The sequence below is a fragment of the Gavialis gangeticus genome, unplaced genomic scaffold, assembly GCF_001723915.1.
Source record: "Gavialis gangeticus isolate Ggan-Ray unplaced genomic scaffold, GavGan_comp1, whole genome shotgun sequence".
NCBI lineage: Eukaryota > Metazoa > Chordata > Crocodylia > Gavialidae > Gavialis > Gavialis gangeticus.
In genome coordinates, this window is record NW_017729022.1 from 99,736,428 (window position 1) to 99,762,603 (window position 26,176).

Here is a 26,176-nt window from a genome sequence, read left to right on the forward strand (position 1 = left end):
GGGGGGGGGGGGGGGGAAGGAGAGGTGAACTAGCCTTGGGCCAAGCTGTCTCCTCCAGCTGAACAGGGAGGTGTGCTCTAGCACCCCACCAACTTCTGGCCTGAGCCACTGCAGGTATGTGGCTGCATTTCCAGAATCAAAAGCGAATGTCTGTTCACTTGGTTATTGATTTAATCTATGCAGCTTAAATTAACCTGCAAAGACTGAACGAATTCAGCCTTGGGCTTTTTGACTGTCTGTACTTAGCCCTATGGCTTGAACCAGCATTTCCTGAACAGTTTTACACTGGAGACCGAAAGGCTTTAACAGTATTTAGTACCATTTAAGAATGGTTTCAGCACATGCTCTCTTCTAAACCTTGTTGGCCTGGCCAACACAGAACAAGTACATCATAACTCTCTCTGGATAGGCAAAAGATGTCCTTTAAACCCATGTACAGCTCTGTAGTAGCCCTGTATCAGCAGGAACTGATTTTAATATTGTTGCTATTATTTTACCTCCTGAGTACAAGGGGTTTAAAACATAATAGGTCAAATGCCCTACTAGCACATCTTCAATCCACAGAATGCCAGCATTCTGCAAAGGGTGAGAACTTCTTGTTACATTAACTCATGAGTGGCCTGTGGTCCTGCATTAATATGTTTACAGTACTCTTGCCTTTCTCTGTTACCTTTATAAGAAAAGACCTGCCAGGTTAGGTTACTGCTCTGTGTACTGGGCATTTCTTTAACATAGCTGTTGAAGGCCGCCCTTAGGAGGCCCTTGTCTAGTAATTTCATCTCCTAGAAACCAAGTGGTCTTTTGTCATGACAAGCAGAAGTAGGAGCAGCAGAAGCAGCTGCAGCCACAACAACATGTTTAGAGGAAACTGGGTAAAAAAACATAAAAGGGCTGTTTGTGCAGGGCACTGTTTTTTAGCTGAACTGATCTTTAGCTGAACTGAGAGAGAACAGTGAGTATTGTGGGGGGTTTTTAAAGGTGGGTGTCAGTTTGTAAATTTTCATCAAAAAACTTATTAAACAAGTGGGTCCTAATTAATGCTATTTAAGTCGCGTGAAGCTCTGAAAGCCTCTCTTATCCAGGACAAGCAGCTGGTTCACTTGATGTGCATATATATTTCCCCCCTACAGTTCTCAGTTGAAATGAAGTAACAGTGTCTGATTACCTCGGGGGCATTTTCACATAGTGGGTATGGATGCCACACATGGGTACTGATGGCAGGTTTCCCATCACCAGGTCCTGTTTGCCCACGGAGAGGCAAGTTTTATCAACATTACCTCTGCTCTTTTTATTGGTATCTTTCTACATAAACATGTGTACTGGGGTTTCCAAGGAATCAAACAGCGCATGTGAAGAAGTACAGATCCTCCAAGGAATCCCAGACACAGTAACTTTTACAGGGCAAATATTCTCTTATCCAGTCCCAGCTTTTGTCTTTAAGGGAAAGATAACTCAGTACAAGGTAATGCTGTTGTTAAAGACACTCCTTAGTGCAATCCATCACAGGGTTGGGGGGTATTATATTTCTGCAGTAATATCTAATTAATTATGGTATCACTGTGGCGCTCATCCATGGACAGAGATTTTTAACACGCCTATTTTAAAGCCTAACCTCTTGTTACTTTGATTTGTGTTAAAAATGAAGAAAAACCCCAAACATTTTTAGATACTCAGTCTCTGATGTTTGCTGATGAAGATACTATAATTACATGCTCTTAAATATGGACAAATATTGCCAAAAAATAAACAGCTTCCAGGTGTTCTAACAGAGCCATGGGCAGGTTATTAGCAGAATTTATAATTGTGTTTTTAGCAGAATTTTTATGCACAGTTTTGAGATATAGTAGATACCAAAAAGCTGCCCTGTGAACACAATTTATCTTCTGCCCTCTTATGGAACAGATTACATTAGCCAATGGTGCAGATGTGCCAAGATGGCTGGAATACAGTCCCAAGACAAGTATGTTACAAGGAGTGCCCATGAGAGAGGACAGTGGAGAGTACCACCTGAATGTAGATGCCTATGGAGGCACATGTGTTCCAAAATCAAGAGCCAGTGTAAATTTTACCCTGCATGTTCAGGACAGAGACCCAATAGCAAAACACAGCAGCTGGAGCTACAGGCCCAAGTCCCATATGTGAGTATTCTTTCATGTCAATAAAACTTCCAAATGCATTTCACCAACCCCACAAATTGCCAATGTATTTACCCCAATGCAGGGCCTTTTGTTTTAAGGAAAAATGAAGCTGCAGAAAAGGGTCAGGGATGGGGGTGGGGTCGACTGAATCAAGGGAAGGAGATGTACAGTTTGTTTATAATGTTCTGTGCTGTTCCATGCTAACTCTCTCGGTTGTTATTCTTAGTGAGTACTAAACACAAGGTAGCTTTGCTTTCAAAATGGAATAAAGCCAACTCGAAAAAGGCACTCCTGGTACATCCATTTAGAACTCATATGGGGGTTATGCAGAATAGGTTGTGTAAACTCACACTCTAGTTTTCTTCACATTAACTTCCCCTGTGTAGAAAAGTGCATGGGATCAGATTAGAGCCCACTGAAGTCAATGGTAGGAACTGGACTGGAGACATGCTTCATCTGAAATGAAAGAAGACATTATAATAGGGACTCAAAATTGCCAGTAGTGAAGAGCTAAGAGATAGAAAGGAAAGGGACATTTATTTAATTGTCATGTCCCCAAGCCACAGAAGAGAAAAATATTTGCAACCTATTTATTAACTAAGAGGGGAAAAAGCCATTACTGAAGCAGCACCACAGTGTTCTTTAAACAGAAAGGAGCCAATAGCTGAAAGCACCAGGAAAAGAAAAATGCAAGTGCAGTGATTGATGATTGTTGCGAGGCTAGGATAAGATCATGGAGTTAAATACAAATTCAAATGAGGTTCATCTGAAAGGAACGAAGAGCCCAAGTTTACACAGATAAGAAGTTTGGAGAGAAGTGAATTTTCCCAAATAAATTATGTGCATAAGGTTACAGTCTTAAACCAAAACAGGAATTTTCATATAAAAGGGGGAGGTTAGATGCAGAGGACTTCTTATGTTTTTTGAACTTCAGTTCTGGCAGACGTGCAGGGGATGTTTCTGTCATCTCTGCTGACAGCTTCCTCCGTGTGGCAGTGGAATTGCTGGAGTTTCAACAGCGCCTCTGTTTTCTGGCCACCATGGCAGAATATCTCCATCTAGACCCCTCCTCAGTGACCCTGTATCCACAAAGGGGTTTGCTGAATGGAAGCTTGCAAACCTAACAGTACTGGCTGAAGACATCAGACAGGTCAGCTTCATGGAGAGCCAGTATGTTGGACTCTATTGGCCTGTGAGGTGTGGTTTTGCAATGCTCTCTGAATTTGTTCAAGTTGTAAGATGCAATGTGGATTCACATGATTTCTCACACCTGATAGGATACAAAATAGCAGGCTGGAAAATACTTAAAAGAGAAGTAGAGGGGAAAAAAAACATCCTAGAAGACAACACAGACAATTAATGATTACACCAACTCCTACACTGAAACTGACTAGACTCAACCATGCAACAAATTGGAGGGGACACCATCAGTCATCCATCACGTCCACTACTGATTTACATACACTTACAGATGGCAGTGATGCCTGCTCAGAGTTTATCACTTTCCTTTGAAGGGAGCACAGTGATCACAAGCTACAAAACACAGAGTGAAATCCATGCAACAAGCCAAGAGTATTTAGGGATCTTAAAAAACAGACCTGTCACAGAGATTTCTGATTGACCCACCAATCTCTCTTATTTTTCAAGATTTCTCCATTTTTCCTGAACTTTCCCGTTCTTTCATCCTTACAGCAACCAGTCCATCAAAAGAACTGGAGACGCTGCATGATATTGTTTCTAGCATGCCACTAGTATTAAAGCAACCACAACCTCATGCAATAAAGTTGAATGCATACTCACTGTGTAGAGGCATCAAGGTAGCATTTGCAATCAGCCCTTCCTTTTGACATCTCTGAAACAGCCGGTAAAATCCAGTTTGCCACATCTATTCACCCTTTAATGACAAGGACATATTACGAATGGCCTCTAATCTTGCCAAAAATGTCTTCTATTGAAAGGTTACTTTAAACAATTTTGCCAGAACTGTCAGTCTCAGAAGTGCCAGATTACAGCACCCAAGAGGAGAACACCTCCCTTTACACTCATATTCAAGAATCTGAAATGCTCTTTACTGAAGCTCTCTCTCCAGGAAAGCTGTCAGCATCACACACAGCAACTTCAGTAAAACCAGCCATGCTATCTGTTTTTTACTCTTCCCATTGATGTGTTTCTATTTTTCTTGAGCAGTAGCAGTGCGAGTCAAAAACGATTTAATGGCTATGAACAGGTGTCTAAAGTTTTTATGACTGCACCACAGACCTCAGGACTTCCATTTACTGAAGTAAAAACATCAGTTCCTTCTGTAATCCATAGGGACACAACCCTTTGGGATAAAGAATACAGCTCAATGGCTGTTGCCTCAATAGTTGATTCTGATGTTTTAAGTGGCACTTTCCCCAGTGGAGTATCTCATGAATCAAGTCTGACAGTTCAATCCTATTCTGGAATTGCCCCAGTGTTTACACTGCCAGTGGATTTTGCTGCCTTTGACATGCTTGAGCTGTCCAGACTAACAATTATATTTAGTTCTTATGAGAACATCATGTTCAAAACACAAATCTATTCTCAGTGCTTTACTTAGCAGCACAAAGGACTTGGATCCAGACAGATGCCTTGAAACAAGAATGATTTTGCCAAACATCAGAGAGTTTATCCTAGTCATATAAAATGTCAAACACTACATCTTACACCACAGAAATATCCTTGGTGACTACAGTTAATATCACTTCTCATTTGTACAACAATGTAAAAGGTATGTTTAAGGTTTGACTACCTATTCATCGTATTTATTGAAATGCTGACTAAGTGAGGTTATCCATTCTCTTCTGATTTTGATGAACATGTAACACCATTAAGATTAGCATCTTCATGAGAGGCAATAATAAATCAATTAACTGAGTCTTGGCTATACTTTTCTCTCAAGAGATGATACACTGGTGAGACCGTGTGCCACTGCTTATGCAGCCTACTTTGTACATTTTAGCTTGTAAAAATGGAGACAGTACCAGTAATGACAGCAAACTTTAAAACACATTAAAGTAAGTGAAGGAATGGTTAAAAACTTTCAACAGTTGAGTTCCCATTTCTGTTACGTCATTTAAATGTACAGCCCAGTGATGGTCTTTCACAGGATGTTTTTTGTATAATCTATATTTGGATGTAGTGATAATGAAACTATAATTTCAGCTATTCAGACTTTTATAAACAACCATAAAGTTTGCAGCAGAGTAACATAACACCAGAAGGATTATACCAGCAGCACATTTAGAGGCACCAGCTATTTGTTACTTTTCAAAAGTATCTTTCTGACCCAAATCAGAGATGTCCTGCCAGTGGGGTAGGGTCTAACAGAGATTTCATAAATATTAGGGCTGGAAGGGACCTTGTGAGATCATCGGATCTAGCCCCCTGCCCAAGGGGCAGATAGTCAGCTGAGGTCAGATCACTCCAGCAAGATAAGCATCCAAGTGTTTCTTAAAGGTATCCAGAGTAGGTGCTTGCACCACTTTATTTAGGTTGACTATATTTTCAGAAGGAAACCAAAGTAATCAACTCATTGCAAGGTAAAATAACAAATGCCTTATATTCCTTATCCTTTCAGCGTACTCTGTAAACACTAAGGAGTGAACAGAGTTTTACAACCCCTCTGTCATCATCCCCATTTTAAGGTTGGGAAAGTCAGGACAGAGGAGTTAAATAACCTCAAACAACACTTACCCAACACTGTAACAAAATACTCATGTCATTTCCACAGAGCTGCTACAGACTCCACCTCCATTGTTCTACCAAGATACAGACAGCTTGCTATTCCCTATATATGAGTCATTAGAATCTATGGGAACCGTGTGGATTCACCCTCTTTCTTCTGTGTCTCAGATGCCTCAGGACGTTACTCAAGGTAACACACACAATTAGTTTGAAAGAGATACACATAGGAAACTGTTCTCTCCCAAGTGTAGAGTACCTCATTTTTTCAAACACAAGCTGTACAGAGAAATCAGAACATATATTTTGTCTAGTCTTAAGAGTTCTGGCTTCCTGGACTAGGCCTCAGAAGTTCCTCCTTCACCTTCAATTCCATCATGGAATTTGAATGTCTAACTTTTTCCTTAAGTTCTCAATCATGCAATTACTTCCTCATATCACACACCACCAGTAGACCTTTTTTTGGAAGGCCAACTATAGAAAAGATTGTTTCTAGAAACATGGCTGACTGTTTCCTGGGATGCCACACTTCCTGCCACTCTGTCACAGTCTGGATGAGGCAAGCAGGAACTTCCTTGGTGTGGCAGGACAGCAACAGGGCTAGGCACCATACCAGTACAAGGGCAGTGACAAGACTGTTACTTCTTCACTGTAAGTAGTTCTTTTCTATAAATTTCTGTATATAATAACGTGTTGTTTCCACACCACAGAGCTCATCAAGATAGAGAGCTGCTGCAGTGATTACCTTGAACCAGCTCAATTGCTGCTTCAGGCACAAGCCACAGTGCTCAGCCGGTAGCTCAAAAGTTGCAAGAGGGTCAACACAGGACTCTGCTTCTTCAGATAGATGTATTTTAAAATAGATGCATTTTGAAAATTACATGCAAAACAAAAACGAACTAGTGAGCAAAATTTTGGTCAAAGCATACTAATATCAATGTTACAGCAGCAGTGAAATGGATGCATCAATGCGGGAATCCTGGGTTCCCCTGATAATTTCGTCAATTGAAGTATGCACTTAATGGTAGAACCTACGTGAGTGGCTGAGAGAGAACAATTAATTATATGCATCTCAGAACTGAAGTATAAAGTCCGTCCGAGATATTTATAAAGTTGTCCCTTCTAAAAACCACTCAATTTAAAACAGACTAAATAAAAATCCCAAACCTGCTTTCCTCCCATTTAAATGGGACAACAGATTACTGTTACTAGAGTAAGTACAAAAAAAAATAGACAAAAATTAAAGTCAGATTACATCAATTAAAAGGCATTGGAAAAGGGACCCCAAAACAATGAAAACTAGTTCAAATTGAGGATTTAAGTTTGTGGTTAATCTGTGCCCTGAATACCAAATTTGAAGTACAAGCAGTCCTCTGACTTACAACACAATTGGTTTCTGAAAATGGCATCTTAAGACAAAATGTTGCAACTTGGAACTGACTTTCCCATAGGAAACAATGTTATAAATGGGGAATTGAACCAAAGCCAATACCCTGTTTTCACCAAAAATAACTTAGAATTTTGTACTCAATCAATTAATTATAGATGAGTAATATAGCTACATTAATGTATTTATATTGTAAATAGCGATCATATTGATTTGGAAGGACTTCGTTGAGGTGACTCTGCTGGATTTTTTGAAGGGTTCTTGGCTGGAGTCTTCTCAGGAGTCTTGGCTGCAGGTTTTTCTGGAGCCTTGTCTGCTTTCTTAAAGAAAGTGTCCAAGGAAGTTTGGAAGATGGTCTCCAGGGAGATGGGTGACACAGCAACTTGTTCGCTGGCATGGCATCACATCAGATCAAGTGTTGTAAAGTCGAAACTGATGTCAGAAAGTTGAAACAGGGTGCCAATTTAGAAACAGTGCAAGTGCAAAACGTTGTAACTCGAAATGTTGTAACACAAGGACTGCCTGTATTCAGGAAGTATGTCCCTCAATACAGAGAAGTCCCAAATAGTTTCTAAAACAAAATACTACATAACATGTTTAAGATTTTCACTGGTTGGTGATATTTCAGTGCCACTGTCACAGAGAGGATTAAGTAAACCTCAGCTAAGAGAAGAGTAAACATTATGGATGTTATAGAAACCCCAAATCAACTATATAGTTTACAGGTAGCTAAGATGGAAGTAACTAAAGGGGCTCTGTGTCAGTTTCAGCTTAGATACAAGCATTTTACATATGGCATGAATTACATATTTTATGAAACAGACATAATTTGTGGACTTTAAGAAAGGATGCAAGGGAGGAAGCAGCTAGGGAAGCAGAGTTGATGGCTTTGCCATAAAAAAGTGTTAAAGAAGGTATCGCCATGACTCTTACAACATTTCTTTGCCATTGCTCCCTGACAGTCAACCTATTTTTATCCCTTTTTTACTTATTTACATTTATTTCTTTATTTAGGTCAAACAAATTCATTCCCAGAAGCCAGGAATGCAATCAAATTCCTAACAGCAACTATAGGATGCCAATTCCATTTTTCAATACCTGCTGAAACATTTTCTGATCAGGAAGACGGCAACTCAACTCAGTTGACCCTTGGAATAAACACAGTTGATGGCTCACCGTCAGGGCCAGAAAGCTGGCTGCAGTTTAATGTATCCCACCAAACTATGTACGGCTATCCACTTGATACCGATTTCCAGTATTCCCCTCAGGAATTTGTACTCTCTGCTGCGGATTCAGAGGGACTGACTATTTGGGAGCCTTTCACCATTGAACTCTTGAAGCCCACTAGTATTCCATGCCATATTTATACCATTAGAACAAAAAATAGCTATCACTCATTCCTGTGGGAGAGAAAGGATCAGTTTATTCTTCGACAAGCTTTCTAAATATTTGAACTCCAGTGGTCCCAAGAACATTATACTGACCAACCTCAGACCTGGGTAATCTCCTGGTACAACAGCATTCTGTGTACAAATGACAACAGAACGTTGAATTGGTGTGCAAGAGATGAAATCCGGGAAGTGCTGAATAAACTAAGAGTGCCTAACAGAAGTGTTAGCCCACACTGTGCTGAAGCCATGTCACCAGAATACAAAATTGACATGATTGAGAATGTTTTATATGGAGGGATCTGTTTTGCCACTGCAAAGCCATTCAATGGATCCTTAAACGACACTTCAGTTACATCTGAAACAGACTTTTAGTTGCACTGACCTGGAAATGGATATACTGAAACTTCGCAAAACACCCATACTTGAACAGGAAGTTCCAACTGGACCGTGGCCCTGGATGCCATCTTCCATAGCACTTTCCTCCCAACCACAACTTGGAAACCCAAATGCAATTCCTTTTGCCTCACAACTACCTCAGTCTCTACCATCTTTCCAACTACCAAAATATCAACTCCTGCTCCACTAAAATCTGGTTATTAGTGGGCAGAAAGACCAAGGCATAATTTATGGATGATATCTTGAATCCAGATTATATTAATAAACCTAGGAAGAGGCACATGTGTCTGATACTCAGGAAGAACATGCACAAGTATGTGCTTAGCCTTTTACAAATTTGAAATAGAAAGCAAAGCATTTTAAGCCATAGAAGTCATGTGAAAGCAATGCAAGAATACAGAAATTTGCAATTAGAACAAGATGCCAAGTAAATAAATGGTTTGGTTATAATACTAATTGATTAGTGGTTTGTTTTATAGGCACATATCGACACAGAGGGATTGCCAATAAGCACCCACTAACACAGCCTAGGCTGTACCTATACATCTTAATTCATGTTTTCTCTTCAGGTCAAAATAGACTTTTTCAGCTCTGTCAAAGATTCTTCCCTCTATTAATGAAAAACACTTTTACATCTTCTTTGCAAGGATCTCACAATATTTAGACATGTCATCCCTCACAACAGGCTCTGAAATAAGCATGAAAATACCTAGTTTGTCAATCAAAAATTGCTGTAGGCTTGGGATAGGCTCCTAAATGATTGGATCAGCCAAGATGCAGGCAGTTCTGGACACGCATATTAGTCCAACTTTAGGTTTCTAGATAACATTACTGGCAAAACCCTAAACACCCACGGGATTAGATGTTCATCTTTGAGAATTGCTCTCTTAGACCTGGGCACCTAAATTTCAGCTGTACTTGCAGCTTTCCTGGATCTGGCCAATAGTGCTTAATTATTTTCTCCTAGTCACACAGGAAGTTGGAAGGCCCTGTAGTACCAACCTCTGGACAATTTTCTAGATTAGGGGTAGGCAACCCCTGGCACGTATGCATTTTGCTTGGCACACATGCCTTGGGGTGGATGGTGGGGGAGCCACAAGAGGCCCAGTCCTTGTTGTGGCAGTACAACCCCAGCCCCTTCCCCACCATCCACCTCAAGACATACGTGCACTTGCCACTGGCAACAAGCCAGGATGGGGCTCCACAGATCCAAGTGCAGCTCCTCGCAGCCTCCCCACTGCCTACTGCAAGCGGCTTGGGCTCCATGGGGGACAGCAGGGGCCCAGCCAGGAGACTGCAAGCAGCTTGGGTGCAGTCATCGTCGTTGTCAGTCCCTTGAAGTTGAGGATGACATCTGTCAGGCTTGAAGTGTCCTCAGGTGACTGAGGAGCCCAATTCTGGATGCACATGTTCTTCAGCAATGGAGGCATGTTATTGCGCGGGGGAGTGGGATTCGCAGCCCCGGGTTGGTCTCCTTCTCCTTTCTCTGCCGCCATCATTCTGCCTTGGTGTCAAGTTGTTGGGCCTCTAAGTGGTGCGTGCCTTGGTGGACCAGGTGGCGCCATGCTGAACGGTCAGCATTTTGCTCCTCCCAGCTGCTGGTGTTGATGCCTGTGCTCATGGGCGACCTTGAGCATGTCTTTGTACCATTTCCTTTGGCTGCCATTTGAACGTTGGCTAATGGACAGCTGGGACAAAAGAATCTGGTGAGGGAGGTGGTTCTTGGCATTTTGGATGCAGTGACCTGTCTATTGGAGTCGATTTCTCAAGAGCGAGGCTTCAATACTGGTGGACGCAGCTTCACGGAGGATGCTTGTGCTGGTCCATCGGTCCTCTCATTTGATCCCCAGGATTCAACATAAGCACTGCTGGTGAAAGCTCTCAATGGTCTTAATGTGGTGTTGGTAGATGGTCCAGGCTTCACTGCAGTAGAGAGTGGCCAGCATGACAGCCTTACATATCAGGACCTTCGTCAGCTTCCAAACATCTCTATTTTCAGACGTGTTGTCACAGCTTGAAGGCAGCGGCACTGGCATAGTTGACCTGGTGCTGCACTTCTTCATCAATGGTAGCCTGTTGAAAGAGGTGGCTGCTGAGATATGGAAAGTGCTCCATGTACTCCAGAGCCTCCTCATCTATGTAGATAGAGCGAGGGATGTTCAGTTGGCCTGGGGAGGGTTGGTGGAGAACCTTCGCCTTCGTTCAAGGACAGGCCAAGTCTTTTATACTAAGCATTGAAGAGATCTAGAGTTGCTTGCACATCTTGTGCAGAGTGAGCCATCACACAGCAATCATCTCCAAACTGAAGGTCGTGGATGTCCTTGGTGGCGAGTTGTTTTTGCTCAGAAGCACCCAAGGTTGAAAAGCTTCCCATGCAGTCTATACTGGATACTGACGCTGGATGGTAGATCATCTCATATGAAGTGAGTGATGACGGTCAGGTGAACAGGTGGGGGCGATTACGCAACCTTGTTTGACCCCGGTCCAGATGCAGAAGGCATTGGTTTCACATCTTCTACTCAGGATGGTGGCAGTCATATCGTCATACAGGAGCCTCAGCATGGTGACAAACTTCAGTGGGCAGCCAAGGCGTTGCAGGATGGTCCACAGAGCTTCACAATTTAAGGAACTGAAAGCCTTGCTGAGGTCAATAAAGGCAAAGAACAGTTCTTGATTATGTTCCCAACATTTTTCTTGGATCTAGCTGGTAATGAAAACCATGTCCACAGTGCCCCGAGACGGTTGGAATGGTTTCTGGAAGGATCTCCTCAGTGACAGGACAAAGGCAGTTCAGGCGGGCCAGGATCTTACCTGCAATGGACAGGAGAGAAAAATCTCCTGTAGTTCCCACAGTCAGATTTGTCTCCCTTTCTTATAGATTGTCAATGATGGTCACATTCTTGAGATCCCCAGAGATCTCCCAAGGGTGGAGGATAAGCTGGTGCAGTTGTGATGTGAGCTGGAAGCCACCAGCATGGTAGACCTCTGCGGGTATACCATTTGGCCCACAGGCTTTGTTAGTTTTCATGTTTGATGGCCAGCTTCAACTCTCCCATGGTTGGTGGATAACTGAGGGAATCCACCACAGGGCGCTGCGGGACAGCTTGGGAGGATCTCTTCTGATATGGTGGACTCCCAGTTAAGGAGGAGTTCGAAACGCTCCTTCCAATGCAGACGGATGGTGTCATCATCCTTGAGGAGCCGGGAGCTGTCCTGTGATTGGAGGGGGCTTTGTCCAATGGAGTGGGGTCTGTAGGTTGTCTTGGTAGCCTGGAAGAAGTTATGCACGTTATGCTGGTTGGTGTAGCCCTGGATCACACGCGTCTTCTCCACCCACCAGCTGTTCTTCATGTCACAGATGCATTGCTGGAACTCAGCCTTCAGCTGGTGGTACACTGCTGTCTTTCACTGAGTTTGTGGATGGCTTTGCTAGGTGATGAAGGCTGCATGTTTCCACTCAAGGAGATTGTAAATCTGAGCATCGTTGACGTCAAACGCCTTCAATACACATTTGGATGCTTATCTTGGTGGGATCCCTGCTGACTTCCTGCCTCTGGGGCAGCGGCTGGACTCAATGATCCTTCGGGGTCCCGTCCAGCCCAAATGTCTATGAAATCTATGAAACCAGTCCTGGTTCCATTGTGATGTGAACCCAATAGTCTGGGCACAGGCATCTTGGACAGCAGACTTGAGTTGCTCTCAGTGTGCCTGGATGGAGATGTTGTCAGCACTAGAGACTTGCTTCAGTTCACCATACAACTGGGCCTGGAGCTCCTCCCACTGTCTAGGGTCCTTCAGAGCTAAAACGTTCAGCTCTCTTTGGGTGGCCTTCTGGGTCTTCCAGTGTCTTGGTGCCAGGCAGATGTTCATCACAGAGTGCACAAGGCCATCCAGCAATCTTCAGATCCCTTCACGGCCCTTGTGACAAGCACGTCCCTCAGGTCTCTACATTGAATGAAGTAGTCCAAGAGGTGCCAGTGCTATAACCTCAGATGCCTCCACATGGTCTTAAGCCAGTCTTTCTGGCTGGTATATGGTAAATCCATGCTCCCCCCAAAACAGCTATACCCGAAAGCTTGCAAAGAAGATTTTTCCAACTACTTGAGTTGGTCTAATAAAAGATAAGGTTCTTTGGGTAAACCCCATGTCTGCCTATGCCCTTAGACCAACAGTGTTAATATGGAAGCAGGTAAACAGGGAAGCACATTGTTGAGGGTGCTGCCGCTAGCAATGGTAAACAGTCATAATCCTATGGCCTAAATTTCAAAATCAATAAAGCTAAGAATCAGGACTTCAATGCTCTTGACAATTTTACATTGTAGATTTCTCTCACTTGGGTGGCATGAGAATTTCTTGCACTTTTTTTGTTGGTAGTACCTGTCTTTCCAAAACTGGATAGAAAAAAAGGAAAAGAGGGTCTTATTATAGCATCATGGAAAATTAGGTTTGAAAGGGACCTCAGAAGGTCATCTAGTCCAATCCTGGAGTCCCTTCTAGAAAGGAACATCATAGAGCAAAACTACAAGAGCTGTGCAGACTTACACTCTGCACTGAGGTCAAAACTAGGTCAGAATACTCTGCTTCATGTTATGACATCCAAAATGTTAAGGATAAAAAGAGGTAACATCACACATTTTAATAGACTAATGCACAAAATCTTTAGACTACATACCAATTTGAAAATTGCTTTAAACTTGCATATTGTGGTAATGTTAGAGTGATGTAGCAGGTGTGACAGTTCAGAATTCTGCGAGAAAAGGATTTTTTCAGGTGATATCTTTTATTAGACCAACTGCATAGTTCAGAGCACTTCTTCTGCCATGGAGCTCGTACCCCTATCCTCAGGAATGACATGAAGCCAGGTGACCTGGCTTGGCAACGGCAGTGCACTACATCCTAGCCCACTTTGCCATTACCCCCAATTTCTTTGTGGAACCCCTGATGACCTATCATATGGAACACCAGGGAGCCACAGAACACAGTTTGAAAGACACTAGGATAGAGTAACACAAGCTGTTGAATGGGAGAAAAGCCAGCACAGCCATACTAAAAACTTGTTGGAAGATGGGGGAAGAGAAATTCCCAGGGATATCACACAAACTTCTTCTTGAGCAATCCATCACAGTTGAGGATGAGTGTCTTTCATGATTTTTTTATCTGTGGGTCAAACGATGGCTGATGAGGCCAATCTTCAGACTCTGCAGCAACTCAGGCATGTGTTTCCAGGCAGGGTGGGTGGATCCAGATTTGATTCAGTACATGACATGCTCTTTCTGTTGCTCCCACTTTTCCATCTTCTGTTGTCATCATAAGATTTCAAAATACTGAGATCTTTGCAGCAGACCCTTCCTCCAATTGGGGCAATCTCTCATGACTTGTCAAGGTGGCATTTCTTCAAGTTGGCTTTGAGGACATTCTTGATGCACTTTCTCTGCGCTCCTCTTGAACATACACCTTGACTGAGTTAGGAGAATAAAACTTGCGGAAGAAAAGCAGCTAATAACTGGGATATCAAGGCCTATCAAAAAGGAATAAGGTTACCATCTATGTCATTATTATTGTCTGTGTGGGAAAAATTCAGGAATCAGGTAGGTTACAAGATGCCACAAAGCCAATATTAGTGTTAAGTCCTTGGTTCCTAGTGTCCAGCCACCGGATGAATTTTTATTCCCCAAGTTCACCTTTTAAATGTATTGGGTACCTCTACCTTGAGCATGAATGAGGTCAGAGATGGAGTAGTGGTCCTGTGAGAAACGTGCACCTAATAGTGTACATGTGTCTGTCCTTTATATTTTATGTCTGTAAGAGTTCAGTCTGATACATAGCTGCTGTTGACTTTCACCCACATAGCTGCCATGAGGGCACTTGATGCATTATATTAGATATATCACATTAATGGGAAATGTGGGAAATGTAGAATCCATGCATTCTAATGGTTTTAACTGTAGTAGCACTGTTGACACATTAAGCATTTCTTGCTAAGAAAATGCTATGTTCCACTTTACATCTGTTGGACAGTGGGAGTTTCCTTCTGATGGATGGCAAGGTTAGGGGGTTGTTTGAAAGCCAAGAGTGGAGGGGCAGGGAATATTTCTCTCAAGGCCTGATCTTTAATCAAGTCTGAAGTTGTTTGAGGATTCTTTTGATCAGTTCATGTAGGGTGGTACCAAAGTACCAAGGTTGTTTGGTTACAGGGGGGCTTCTTTTTGGATTGTACCAGGTTACCAGTAGGGTACTTGGGTAGCTTTTTCAAGTATTCAGCCTATTTTTTTTTTTACTAGAGGGTCCTTGTTTGTATAAAGGAATATTTTACATCACAAGAGTTCTCCTCAGAGCAGATGTGCTGGTATCCAAGGGCCTGACTTTAAACTTACAGAAATTTTCCCTTAAATAGCAGCTTTCTCTTTTGTGCTTCTGAGATGCCATAAGAGCACTGCATTTCTCACAAAGAAACATCCACAGAATGTACTGTCTGATATTGCAATTTGAATAGGAAAGCTTGACAGGTGAGGGACGTGTTATCCACTTATATTATAGCTCTGAAAATGAAATGCACATTTTTTTGTTTTGTTTTTTAAACACACCACCAAATAGACCATACATCCCTAAGAGAGCAGTCTGCTCTTTGCCTTGGTTTTGCTTTTGGCACAATAATGATGCCTTCAGCTTAAAAGCATAGTGAAATATCTAAAAAGGATAAAGTGCGATTGATAGTTATAGAAAATGATTAAATACCATCTACTTTATAGCAGAAGAAACTTAAATTCACTGACAAGGCTACACAACAAGATGTACAAAATACTACAGGACTTTATTGTAGCTACGTGTGTGTGTGCACGTGAGACAGCTAAAGGACAGACAAGACGTGAAAACTAAACTTGGTGTCTTTTCAACTTACATTTGGCTACTTTCTGTAGGCACTGGTGATAAAATGTCTCTTGCTTCCTCATTGGCATATTCACTAGTATTGCTGGTACTAGTATGCATTGTTGAAAGCCTACCTGCAGAGCTAATGACATTGTATTTCAATAGAAGATCAGTAAAACAGCACCATAATTGCTGGCACAGAAGAGAACTGAAATAGCAATATTCTTTTCTAAATAGCCAGTGTCCAATGCTGACAGTAAAAGAGCACAGAAGGTGAAAATGACAGTACTAGAAAGTTTACAATGAACAATGATCTGCGGTATGAACTGATTGTTTTAACTAAGGATAATATTGTTGATGTTATGCACACACTTTTTTGAATCACCCCTCAGGATGACTACAGAAATACTTACAAGTCAGCCAATTGTGAACAAAACAGTGTATTGATAAAGTCAAAGTGAATATAGCAATACTATTTTGCAGCAGCTGAGGGTCTAAGCCAGTGGTTCTCAGTTTTTTTAGGGTGAGGCATCCCTCATTTGACTCAAAGCACCCCTCCATAATTTGTAACTTAAGTGGCACTCAAAAACTAATTTATTACAGTGCTTACCTCCTTGCAGAGGGACTGGACGGTGGGGGTGGGGCAGCAGCCAGGCTGGGACATATCTGAGCCTGCACTTACTTCCTCATACCTGCTTATCTCCTCACACCTCAAGGTACCCTTCAAAAGACCTTGTGGCAGCCTCACAGAATCACTAGTCTAAAGCTATGGTTGGTAGGTAGAACAGACATTAGGCATAACAGATTTATTTAGAACCACCATGTGGTTTGGAGCAGCCAAGCTGTTTTCATGAAACCCAAACCTGTACCGAGATGAATAGGAATGATGTCATTCATTTTTGTAGAGATGTATCAAGCCCCTGTGCAAGCCTATGCAACCACATTAAGCTGTAAGCTTATTATCCCAGTTTAAATAAACAGGAAGAAGGGAAAGAGAAAGTAAGCTTGTGCAGGACGCCCACTGTGCACAGCCACTCTACTGCTGTATCACCCCCCTCTCCAGCTGTTGTCACGTGGGCAGTGCCAGCCCTCACCCCCTCCTTTCCAGAGCAGCACAACATCCGTGACCTCATACAATGCGAGTCATTCTTCCCTCACCACTGTGTGAGCAACACAAACCCACTCCCCTCACCACTGCCACAATTTCAAGTTCAAAATACCAGCTTTGTTAGCTACCCGCTTTCAGATCAGATAAGTCTACTGCTTGATGTTTCTGCTACCAATATTTTTTGTTCTGTATCAGCACTGCATCAATGTGGTACTAACAAACTGTGCAATACAAGATATGCTGGTTTTCAGGTAAGTAGAATAAATGAGGACCTGTGGTCTTTAAAAATCTCTTCTCAAGCATAGGTAGTCTTTGAAGTAGTCTTCAGGTTATTATAAAATGAGATCCTACCTGATACAAAGAGGACTTTCAATAACCCCAAGTCCTTTTTGTAAATGGAAGGAGTTTCCTCCAGCATCTTTGAGGAAAGTTTTCCCTCTTACCACTGTTATGCAGTACGTTGCATGCAATTAATGCTTCTTGGCTACTGCCCTCCCATTGCAGAGGTCAGTGGACTACCAGTTTTGCATACAGCTACTTGTACAAAGTTTTGAGGACCTCAGCAGGCTCCATACAAATATAAAGTGCGACTGTAAGACAAAATATCTCAAAAATCATCCTTATTTACAGAGTAATATTATGACCTTGTAAATTATTTCATTACAAGTGGCTCTAAAATAATCATCATATACAGGAGGGAAACCATTTATTCTCGATTCCATTTCAGTTGTTATACAATGACTTTGAAGCTATGTAAGCTGCTTCCCTGGGTCAGTAACTAATTTTAAGGAAGGAGTACCCAAATGACATTTGTGTTCTGATCCAGTGGCCATCAAGCATGGCCTTCAGAACTCCCAAATGATAAAATATGCCTATACGATATACTTACCTATTCAGAAGAAAAGCCTGAAGTAAAACACAGAATATCAGTCCTGCTCTATAATATATATGTGGGACCTTTAGTTTCTTCTAACAGCTGTTATCAAGCAAAAGGTTAATCCATCTCAAGGATAGGAAATTTTTGCTGCACAGATACAGAAAAGGAAACGGATGGGTCTGGATCCTATTCTCCAGACTGGGCCTTTATTTTGTATTCAGTTCTTCCCTCTGACATTCAGTCATCCATAAAGAAATGAGCCCCACTTTCTAACAGGGGGAACAAAAGTAACAGATCTAGTCACACCATCCAAGAACTTGAGGTGGAATCAAAAAAATCGTTTCAGGGAGAACATCTAATTTGATATTCCACAGCTACTGATGGAGATCACACATCAAGTATCTCCTGTGCATTCAGAGGAGAAATTAGCCTTCAAAATCTTGTATTCCAACTGTTGCCAGAAGTAGATTGCGAGAAATTCTTTGAGCAATTAGAACAATGTTAAAATTACACCTTGTTTAAAAAGCAAGGATTTTTATTGTGTTTTGATAATTTCAGGATAAAGAGCAACTAGAAAAGCTCTGCTACTTGAATGAAAATAATCTTGTCTAAAAGTTCACACTCTCAACCCCAACATTATACTCTACCGAAGATCTTAAAACCTTCCCTCACCCAACTGGCCCAAGTGTTGATCTAGAAATGCCATCCTCTCCGTGCATGGACTCTAAATGAGAAGTCTGCATTTTCTTTTTAGAGCCATTCTCTTAAGATTTTGGCCTCCTGGGAGATTTTGCATACATCTTAAAACATAGCAACATGTCAGGCACCTAGAGGTTCAAATTCAGAGTTCTGTTTTTCTCCCTAAAAATCTTAATTTTTAAGCTTTGTAAGCTTTTCACATTTTTACCAATATTTCCCAGAAAAAAGACCTGGAAAACAGATTGTGACATTTCAAGGGTGTACTTGTGCATACAGTGGTGAGGACAATCTTTTATCCTAAAATCCAATGTAAGATAATTGAAGAACAATCTCATTTTCACACAAGTCATTTAATGTAATATGTAGATTTTACATCTCATAGAAAAGGGATAAAATTAGAAAAATGTAAAAACCAAAGCAACAGAACTATACAATCTTACTGAAACTATATCAACTTCAATTTCAGCATAAAATAATTATGCATTTTGGCCAACTTTAGCTCGTTTAAAAAATATTAATCAACAATCATTGTCGGCTGCCTTTTCCATTTTCTGTTGTTTCCATGCTGAAATACAAGAAGGTTGAAAAGACTGGTTAGTTTGGATGTATAATCTGCTTGCAAGTCACTCAGATAATTAAAATTAAAAGGCAGATCACTAATTTCATATAAGTAGTCCTTTTAAATTTTTCAGTATCCCACCACTTATTTAAGTAAAAATTTCTAAGTAATTGCTATGTCAAAAGAAAGCAAACTTTCTGCTTACAACTGTGCTACATGTGCAGTAAGGTCCACATATAAAAATCCCAGTTAAGCCTGACAGTCTATTATCAATATCAGTGGTTGTTAAATGATATGAGCAGACTTGTGACCGAGGAGGATAAGCTTCTCTGAATCTTCTGCACTTCGTTGGTTTGTGTCAAATCCCTCATGGAACTGAATCTTTTTTCCTTTATTTTTATCCTCGTGTTCAAATCACTGACTGCCTACACTCCAATGATTACTTCACAGCAATTCGGCTTGTGGACAGATACAGGATATGGATTAAGTTAGCATTGTTTTATGAAGGTATGGCACAAGATGCAAAAAGTTTATCGTCTACGAGGTTCAAATTGGTGGCTTTTGATATTAGATGCTGTTTTGGAGGATGGATTGAGTGATAGCATGGCACACAAGGGATCTGAGCTTGTCCATAATTCTGCTTCTGCCAAATTTAAGGAGTGGTACTACATGGCAGTCACTGGAAAAGGACGAAGGGAATCTTAAAACAGATTACAGTCAGGTCACATTCAGTCTTGCTCAGCAACTAAAAGCACAAACTATAAAAATAAAAAAAAAACCCAAATTTTACTTAACGCATGAGGTAAAGACTCATCTTAGTAGATAACTTAGTCCTCCATATAGCATTCAGCTGTTAGTAAAATATATTTAGTATTGTGTATTTAGCAATACAAACCCATTGTCCTCTTTGAGATGTTGATACAGCTCAGCTTTGTTGTTGACAGAATTCAAACGACCAATAAATTCTTGATGTTTCCTAGAATTCGCTGTATTAATCCTATTGCTCCACAGAGACAGCAAGGACATAGGCCCTAGAATTCCATATGGAAAAAAATCAAAAAGAAATCTGATTAATGGAGTCCCAAATACAACCCCTGTATATGAACAAGTTATACTATCTATACAGTGCCACAGTGCACATCAAACACGAATGGGAAACCTGGCCTTTACCCCCATTAGTTTACAACATAGGTAGGATGAACATGATGGCTGCAAACAGGAGACATTTAGGTAGTGTAAGATTAGGGGGTCACTAATCTTGGTCATAACTCCACACCCTGCCCAGGCTATGTGCCTAGATAGAGTGGTAAATGGAGCAGACAGACCTCATGTGCCATAAGCAGAGAGGAGCTGTTCTACATCAGTCTGACTTTACCTTAAATGCATAAAACTAGACCTCAATTTTTTCATTGCTCTATGTGGAAATGGGCTGTCAGGAAATAGGAATGAAAGGAGGCATTATCTCTTCCAGATGTCCCAACACAGGAACTGGGCACCCTCACTGTCATTCAGCTGCAAAGAAAAGGGGTCACTTATACTTCTTTCAGCTCCAGAACCTGCTGCAATCTCCGAAATGCAGTTGCTTAGCTGACATACATAGGGTTCACTGGTCCAAAAAAGTCTTGAGTCAGAACAACCAAAAACAATGGACAGCAGCAAAGACTACCAGGAATATTCTCTCCATTTTTTTTTTTTTTTTAAATATTGAGAATCTCTCCTTGAGGGCAACTCCATCCATCTCTAAGACGGTGATGTAGCTTCACGTTTCCAAACTGCAGCCATCCAAAACACCTGTCACTAGAACCTTGATATAAAACTGAGTCATCATGTTCCATTTATTAATATCTAGTAACTTATAGTAGAAAAGTAGATTACAGATATGCATGAAAAGAGTCAGAAGACACCTTTGCAAACTCTAATTAAACTCTTCAAACATCCGCAAGCCTCAATTCTTCTGCAGCTGATGATGACAGAAGAGTTGGGTGCTTTCTCCTAAGCCTCATTCATTCACCGTAACTGGACTCTTGTGTCTGATACACTCCGTTCTACTTTACTCGGCGCTTTAACTGAAATGTTCTTTTTTAGATACAAAAAATTCTCTCAATCTAAATTCTTCCAGAGTAATTGCCACTTATGGTCTCCAATAGGTTGTTTCTTCTTCTCTATTTTATCCTGGTGTTTTTTCTGCTTTAGTGACACCTCTATGCAAAAAGTGATCTTTGACTACAATTCACTTTTTAGATCAGGAACAAGAACAGCCTTCAGCACAGAGAAGTGCCTTACTGCATAAACAAACTGAAATCAATGGGATTACACATGGTAAAAGGTACTTTTTCATTTGAGAACCTGTCAACCTGGCCTCAATGAACAGCAATCAAGGATACAGGTTTTTTATCGTAATACAAGAATCCATTCCTAGAATTCTCACCCCCCCACTGTCCAAAACTGTTCAGCTCACAGCAAGATCTTGCTCGTTTTTCTGTACAGGATTTGTCATACTCTTCTATTAATCAACTGTTTTTTTTTTAATTTTAGTGTTCATCTTTGGAAAATCCTACTGGGTATATTTTTGCTTTTGCATACAACTTAGCAATAACTCACCTTAGCACAGAGCAAATAAATCTATGTGCAGTATTACAGTATATCATAAATCTGGCATGCTTGGGACCAAGCACCTGCTGGATATTTGAAAACGTCAGATTTCTGAAATGTAAATAAAGTGCATGGAGCACAGGGGTAGTGGCGGCTGGTCACTGCCCAGCTTGCCGGATGCAGAGAGGGAAGCTTGCACATGGTAGCTGCCACCGCATCCACCACTCTGCGCCGCCGTTCTGCATGCAGCTGTTACTCCAGGACCAGCCGCCAAAGTGCCAGATTTCTGAGAATTCTAGATTTTTAAAACCCAGATTTAAGAGGTTCTATTGTACTGAAGAGATACACCTCTAGGTCACTTAAGAAAAGATTAGTTACTGTGATAGCCATGTAGGAAATTTTGTGATTCAGATCAATTTTTACCAGAGCTGCCATCTCTTAAAATTCATTTTCATTACTGACCTTTTGCCTTTTCTACCGGTGGCATTTCATCCATTGTAACGAGAGGCTTTTTGTTAGGTGGTTCAGGAGAATCAGGAGAGTCTTTTATGATTTCAGCTTCAGCCAGTTCCTCTTTTTCCCGATCTAATACACCTTTTAACCTTTAGTTTGGGTGGGGGAAGAAATGAAAATGAGGGGAAAGGCAAGAGAACAGAGCATACCATAATATATTTTTGATTTCCAGTGCAGTTCAAGGTCACACATTACGCCTATCCTTGTACACACATTTTGTTTCAAGTGATGAGATATGATAGAGATAACAGGGAAGCTACAGGTTAAGCATTACTTTTGAATGTAGGCAGAAGGAAGTAGGAATCACCTAAAGCAATTTAATATGAATAGCTATTTATAGAATGCTCATTATTCAGATATTGAACTGTTCTACAGATTTGTTGTTGTCAACAATCAAAACAACCCAAACCCACTCCTAGCACAGGCCCATCTGCCTCTACAATAACAAGGATGAGCCTAAAATAGATTACTAACATGCAGGTCCCTACTTTTGTGTCATTCTACAAAAGACAGGAAACTGCAATGATCACATGAAGACTTGAACATTACCTGCAAGGACGGCACCTGAGGCCAAACCTTCTCTCAGCCATCTTGCAAGTACTTAGACCAGAATATATGCAAACTGAACTTAGGGCTGAGTAACAGGTTTTTGGAACATCCACTTGGTGACCTCTTTAGAACAGTACTTAAAGGGTGGAAAAATAGATATCATATTTTCTCTCATACCACATACCCCCAAATACGAAATGCACCTTGTTTGGGGAAAGCAGAGTAAAGAAAAGGAGACTTTTCTAGTCATGCCCAAAAGCTGACCTCCTGGAACATGAGCAGAGGCTATTCCTTAGCTCACTCTCCCCTCCTTCCCTCCAATTTCAGACAAGAGCTAGTTTTAACCCTCTCAGCCACTACAAAATTGGCAGTAGCTTTTAGTTGAGGATCCACTTTGGTAGCAGCTATGAGAAGGTTAAAATTCTAGCTCTGATGTTGGGGAGTGGACTGCATCCTTGTAACATGCTGTCTGTGAGAAAAGAACAGCCCCTGGCAGCCATTCCAGCATATCCATGCTTCATTCAGGTGCAGAAACCAACTTCCCTGATTAAAACACTCTCTCCCCCCACAATTTTGGAAGGCTAATTTATGGGGGGAAAGGTGCATGGGGTAATGTGTGTAAGTAAATACAGTAATAAAGAAATCAATGAATAAGAGATTTGTGAAAGACAGATTAACTGACAGTTTCTGATCATACAAGTCATAATAGTGAACATCAATGTCTTCAGTTCCTTAACACATGGACAGTAAGTCTGAGTGAACATCAGTATTTCTTGACCATGAAAGGTATTTCATACAGATAAGCCTGGATTACCTAAAATGCGCAGGGCATCTAAATAGCCACAGAAAAGAATTATTATATAAACCCCCCCAAAAAACTCACCTCTCTGATTCCTGCCAGGGCTTATCTGGTTCATAATCTTTTCCTGATTTCTCTGACTTGTCCTCTTTTTCCTCTCTCTTTCTCCCCCGTTTCTTGCGCTCCTCTTCTTCAGGTGGCTTGCTCCTACAAGCCAACAGGCATTCCAAGACACGCTGGTGTTTATCAGAGTTGTTTATGTGTGCTCTAACAAGGGTCTCCAATTCATTCCACATAATCCGGTACTGCTCATCCCTACAAGAGGGCATAAAAGTATATCTTTACTTATTTATACACACAAGTGTGCATGTATGCGCACACATGGCTGTAAAGTCATTTGTACATTAAAAAGAAACCAAGATTAAAAGAGCGTAACTAGTTGATTGCCTTCCCTCCCCCCCGCCTTTTTTTAACAGTCTCTATCAAGTAAGCAGTTTCTCCATTTTCCTTGGATTAAAGTCCTATTTGCTCAATATTATTTCATTCTTGGCATGAAATTACTGGCAGCAGCGTTAACTCCCTGGGTTCTGGAGCCATGCCAAAATGGCAGCTTCAACAACTGCAGGGGTTAATGCTGCCACCACTTGCCCCACTGCTGGAGGCAGAACATCCAGCCTGAGAGGGCCAGTAAGTAAGGTAGACACCCCTGCTATAGAGAATTGTCATAACATCACTCTACAGACTGTGGATAAGACTGGAGTCTTTCAGTGGTGACTTTTTCCTTTGGTTTCTGTCCTGCAAATAATTAAAATTGAAGAACAGGAAATGCAGGTCACTATGAAAATAGATAACATATATCAGAAGTCTTCCAAGTTTGATTTACAGTCACGTTCCATTCGTAAATAACCAATTTCAACAATGATAATGTTTTACAGTTTACTTTTGAAGAGCGTCTCAAATATGATATTTGCCATTTTTCTTTATTAGATATGATCTAATCTCTTTCCAATTACACTGAAGTTTTTCTTTAACATAAAAGGGATTATGATTATTACCATTCTAAAAGACGCAACCAAACGATATACAAAATTGACTGTGTGTGCATGCGTGCATGTGCGTATATTAGCTCACTGGATTCTAAATCACTTTTGATAACCCCATTTAAAATACAAGTTTCACATGCAGTTGTGACACTATTTTAGTAAAAGTAGACCGTAAATAATTCTTAAACCTTTTTGGACCCTTTCCCCGGGTACCAACTGTTGATATTGGCAATGGATCATTTTTCCTCTCCATATCTACCAAGTTGTATATTGTTTTCTGACAATTCAGTATATCCTCATCCGTCAGGGCTTCTTTTACAATCACGCTGGCTAATGGCACCACCTGCAATGCAAAACAAAAATTACCAAAAAAACCCCCGTAAGTGTTAAGAAATCAAAACTAGAACCCACAGTAGAACCTGCTATTGAAATCAAATTCTTTGCCCCCAAATTGGAAACAACTCCTGACATACATTCATCATAAACTTTTCTTTCTTAATCCAAAGGCTTTGCATCCAAGTCAATTCTATGTCTCCCTCTGCCTTTACTTATAGCAGTGGTTCTCAACCTTTTGGTCCCATGGGCCAAATGAGTAGGTAGGGATGGTCTATGAGCTGGATTAAGTCCAGTGTGCCAGGATTGAGGCCTGAGTCCCAACACTGTCCCATTCCTGCCCTGTGTACACACTGGGAGTGGACCCTGGAAACTGGCACTGCCCCTGTGCACTGGGATTGAGCCCCAAGGGCTAGGATTGGGCCTTTACTCCTCCAGTGCCAAGATTGGGTCCCAGAGGCCCACTGCCACCCCCTTTCACCAGAATTGGTCCCTGGGGGGCAGGCACTGCCCCTCTAGCCCCAGTGTGCTGGGATTGGGTCCTAGGGGACTGGTGGCATCTCCTCCCAGCCCCCATATGCTGGAATTGTGCCCTGGCCCTGGCCCAGCCCTGTGCCGCCCTTACCTGCACACTGGGACTACCCATCTGATCCAGCATGAAAGTCCTGGGACTCCCCATGGGTCTGTAAATTTGGCAGTGGGGTTGCAGTGCCACCATTTCCTGACCCATGGGGAGCCCCACAGGCCAACTGACTTGGGGACACAAGTCAGATCTGGCTCATTAAGCCAGGGGTAGAGCACACCTGAGTTAGAGTTATAATCATAAATTATCCACAGCATATTTAATCAAAAGCGAAAGCTAAACCTTAACTTACTGTTATAGTATTTGTTTTTTCCTGTAGCATACTCCCCATGTATTAGCTTCCCATCTGCCCCCCTTACATTAGCACTTCCCAAAATACACTTTGGAAATATGCTCTAGAACAGAATAGAAAAAATAATAAATTCAAGGTCACTTACAGCTTGCATGTTGAAAATGGTAGTCTGAGAAATAATCATAGGCCAGTAACGTGTATGTTTCTCTAACTGATCTTTCGCTCGTTCCAAAGGAATCTCAAGACTTCCTCTGGGTTCTAGAAAAGGAGTTAATCTGTTTTCCCTCATAAATTCACCAAAATCCTGATAACCAAATAAAATAAAATTAGGATTTTGTGTAATAA

At 41.4% G+C, this 26,176-nt stretch overlaps 1 protein-coding gene across 3 annotated transcripts in view; it reads right to left on the reverse strand.

The window, feature by feature from the left end:
- Positions 1-18,813: 18,813 nt before the first annotated feature.
- Positions 18,814-26,176, reverse strand: part of ASUN (asunder, spermatogenesis regulator) — a 44,913-nt gene continuing 37,550 nt past the window's right edge. For all 3 annotated transcript variants that reach the window (XM_019515707.1, XM_019515705.1, XM_019515706.1), the window contains 6 exons: positions 25,977-26,135; positions 24,812-24,966; positions 23,665-23,895; positions 22,182-22,321; positions 20,023-20,158; positions 18,814-19,133 (listed from right to left, as the gene is read on the reverse strand). In XM_019515707.1, coding sequence (XP_019371252.1) covers positions 19,094-19,133; positions 20,023-20,158; positions 22,182-22,321; positions 23,665-23,895; positions 24,812-24,966; positions 25,977-26,135 — 861 coding nt within the window. In that variant the 3' untranslated portion in view covers positions 18,814-19,093. The remainder of the gene's footprint in view (positions 19,134-20,022; positions 20,159-22,181; positions 22,322-23,664; positions 23,896-24,811; positions 24,967-25,976; positions 26,136-26,176) is intronic.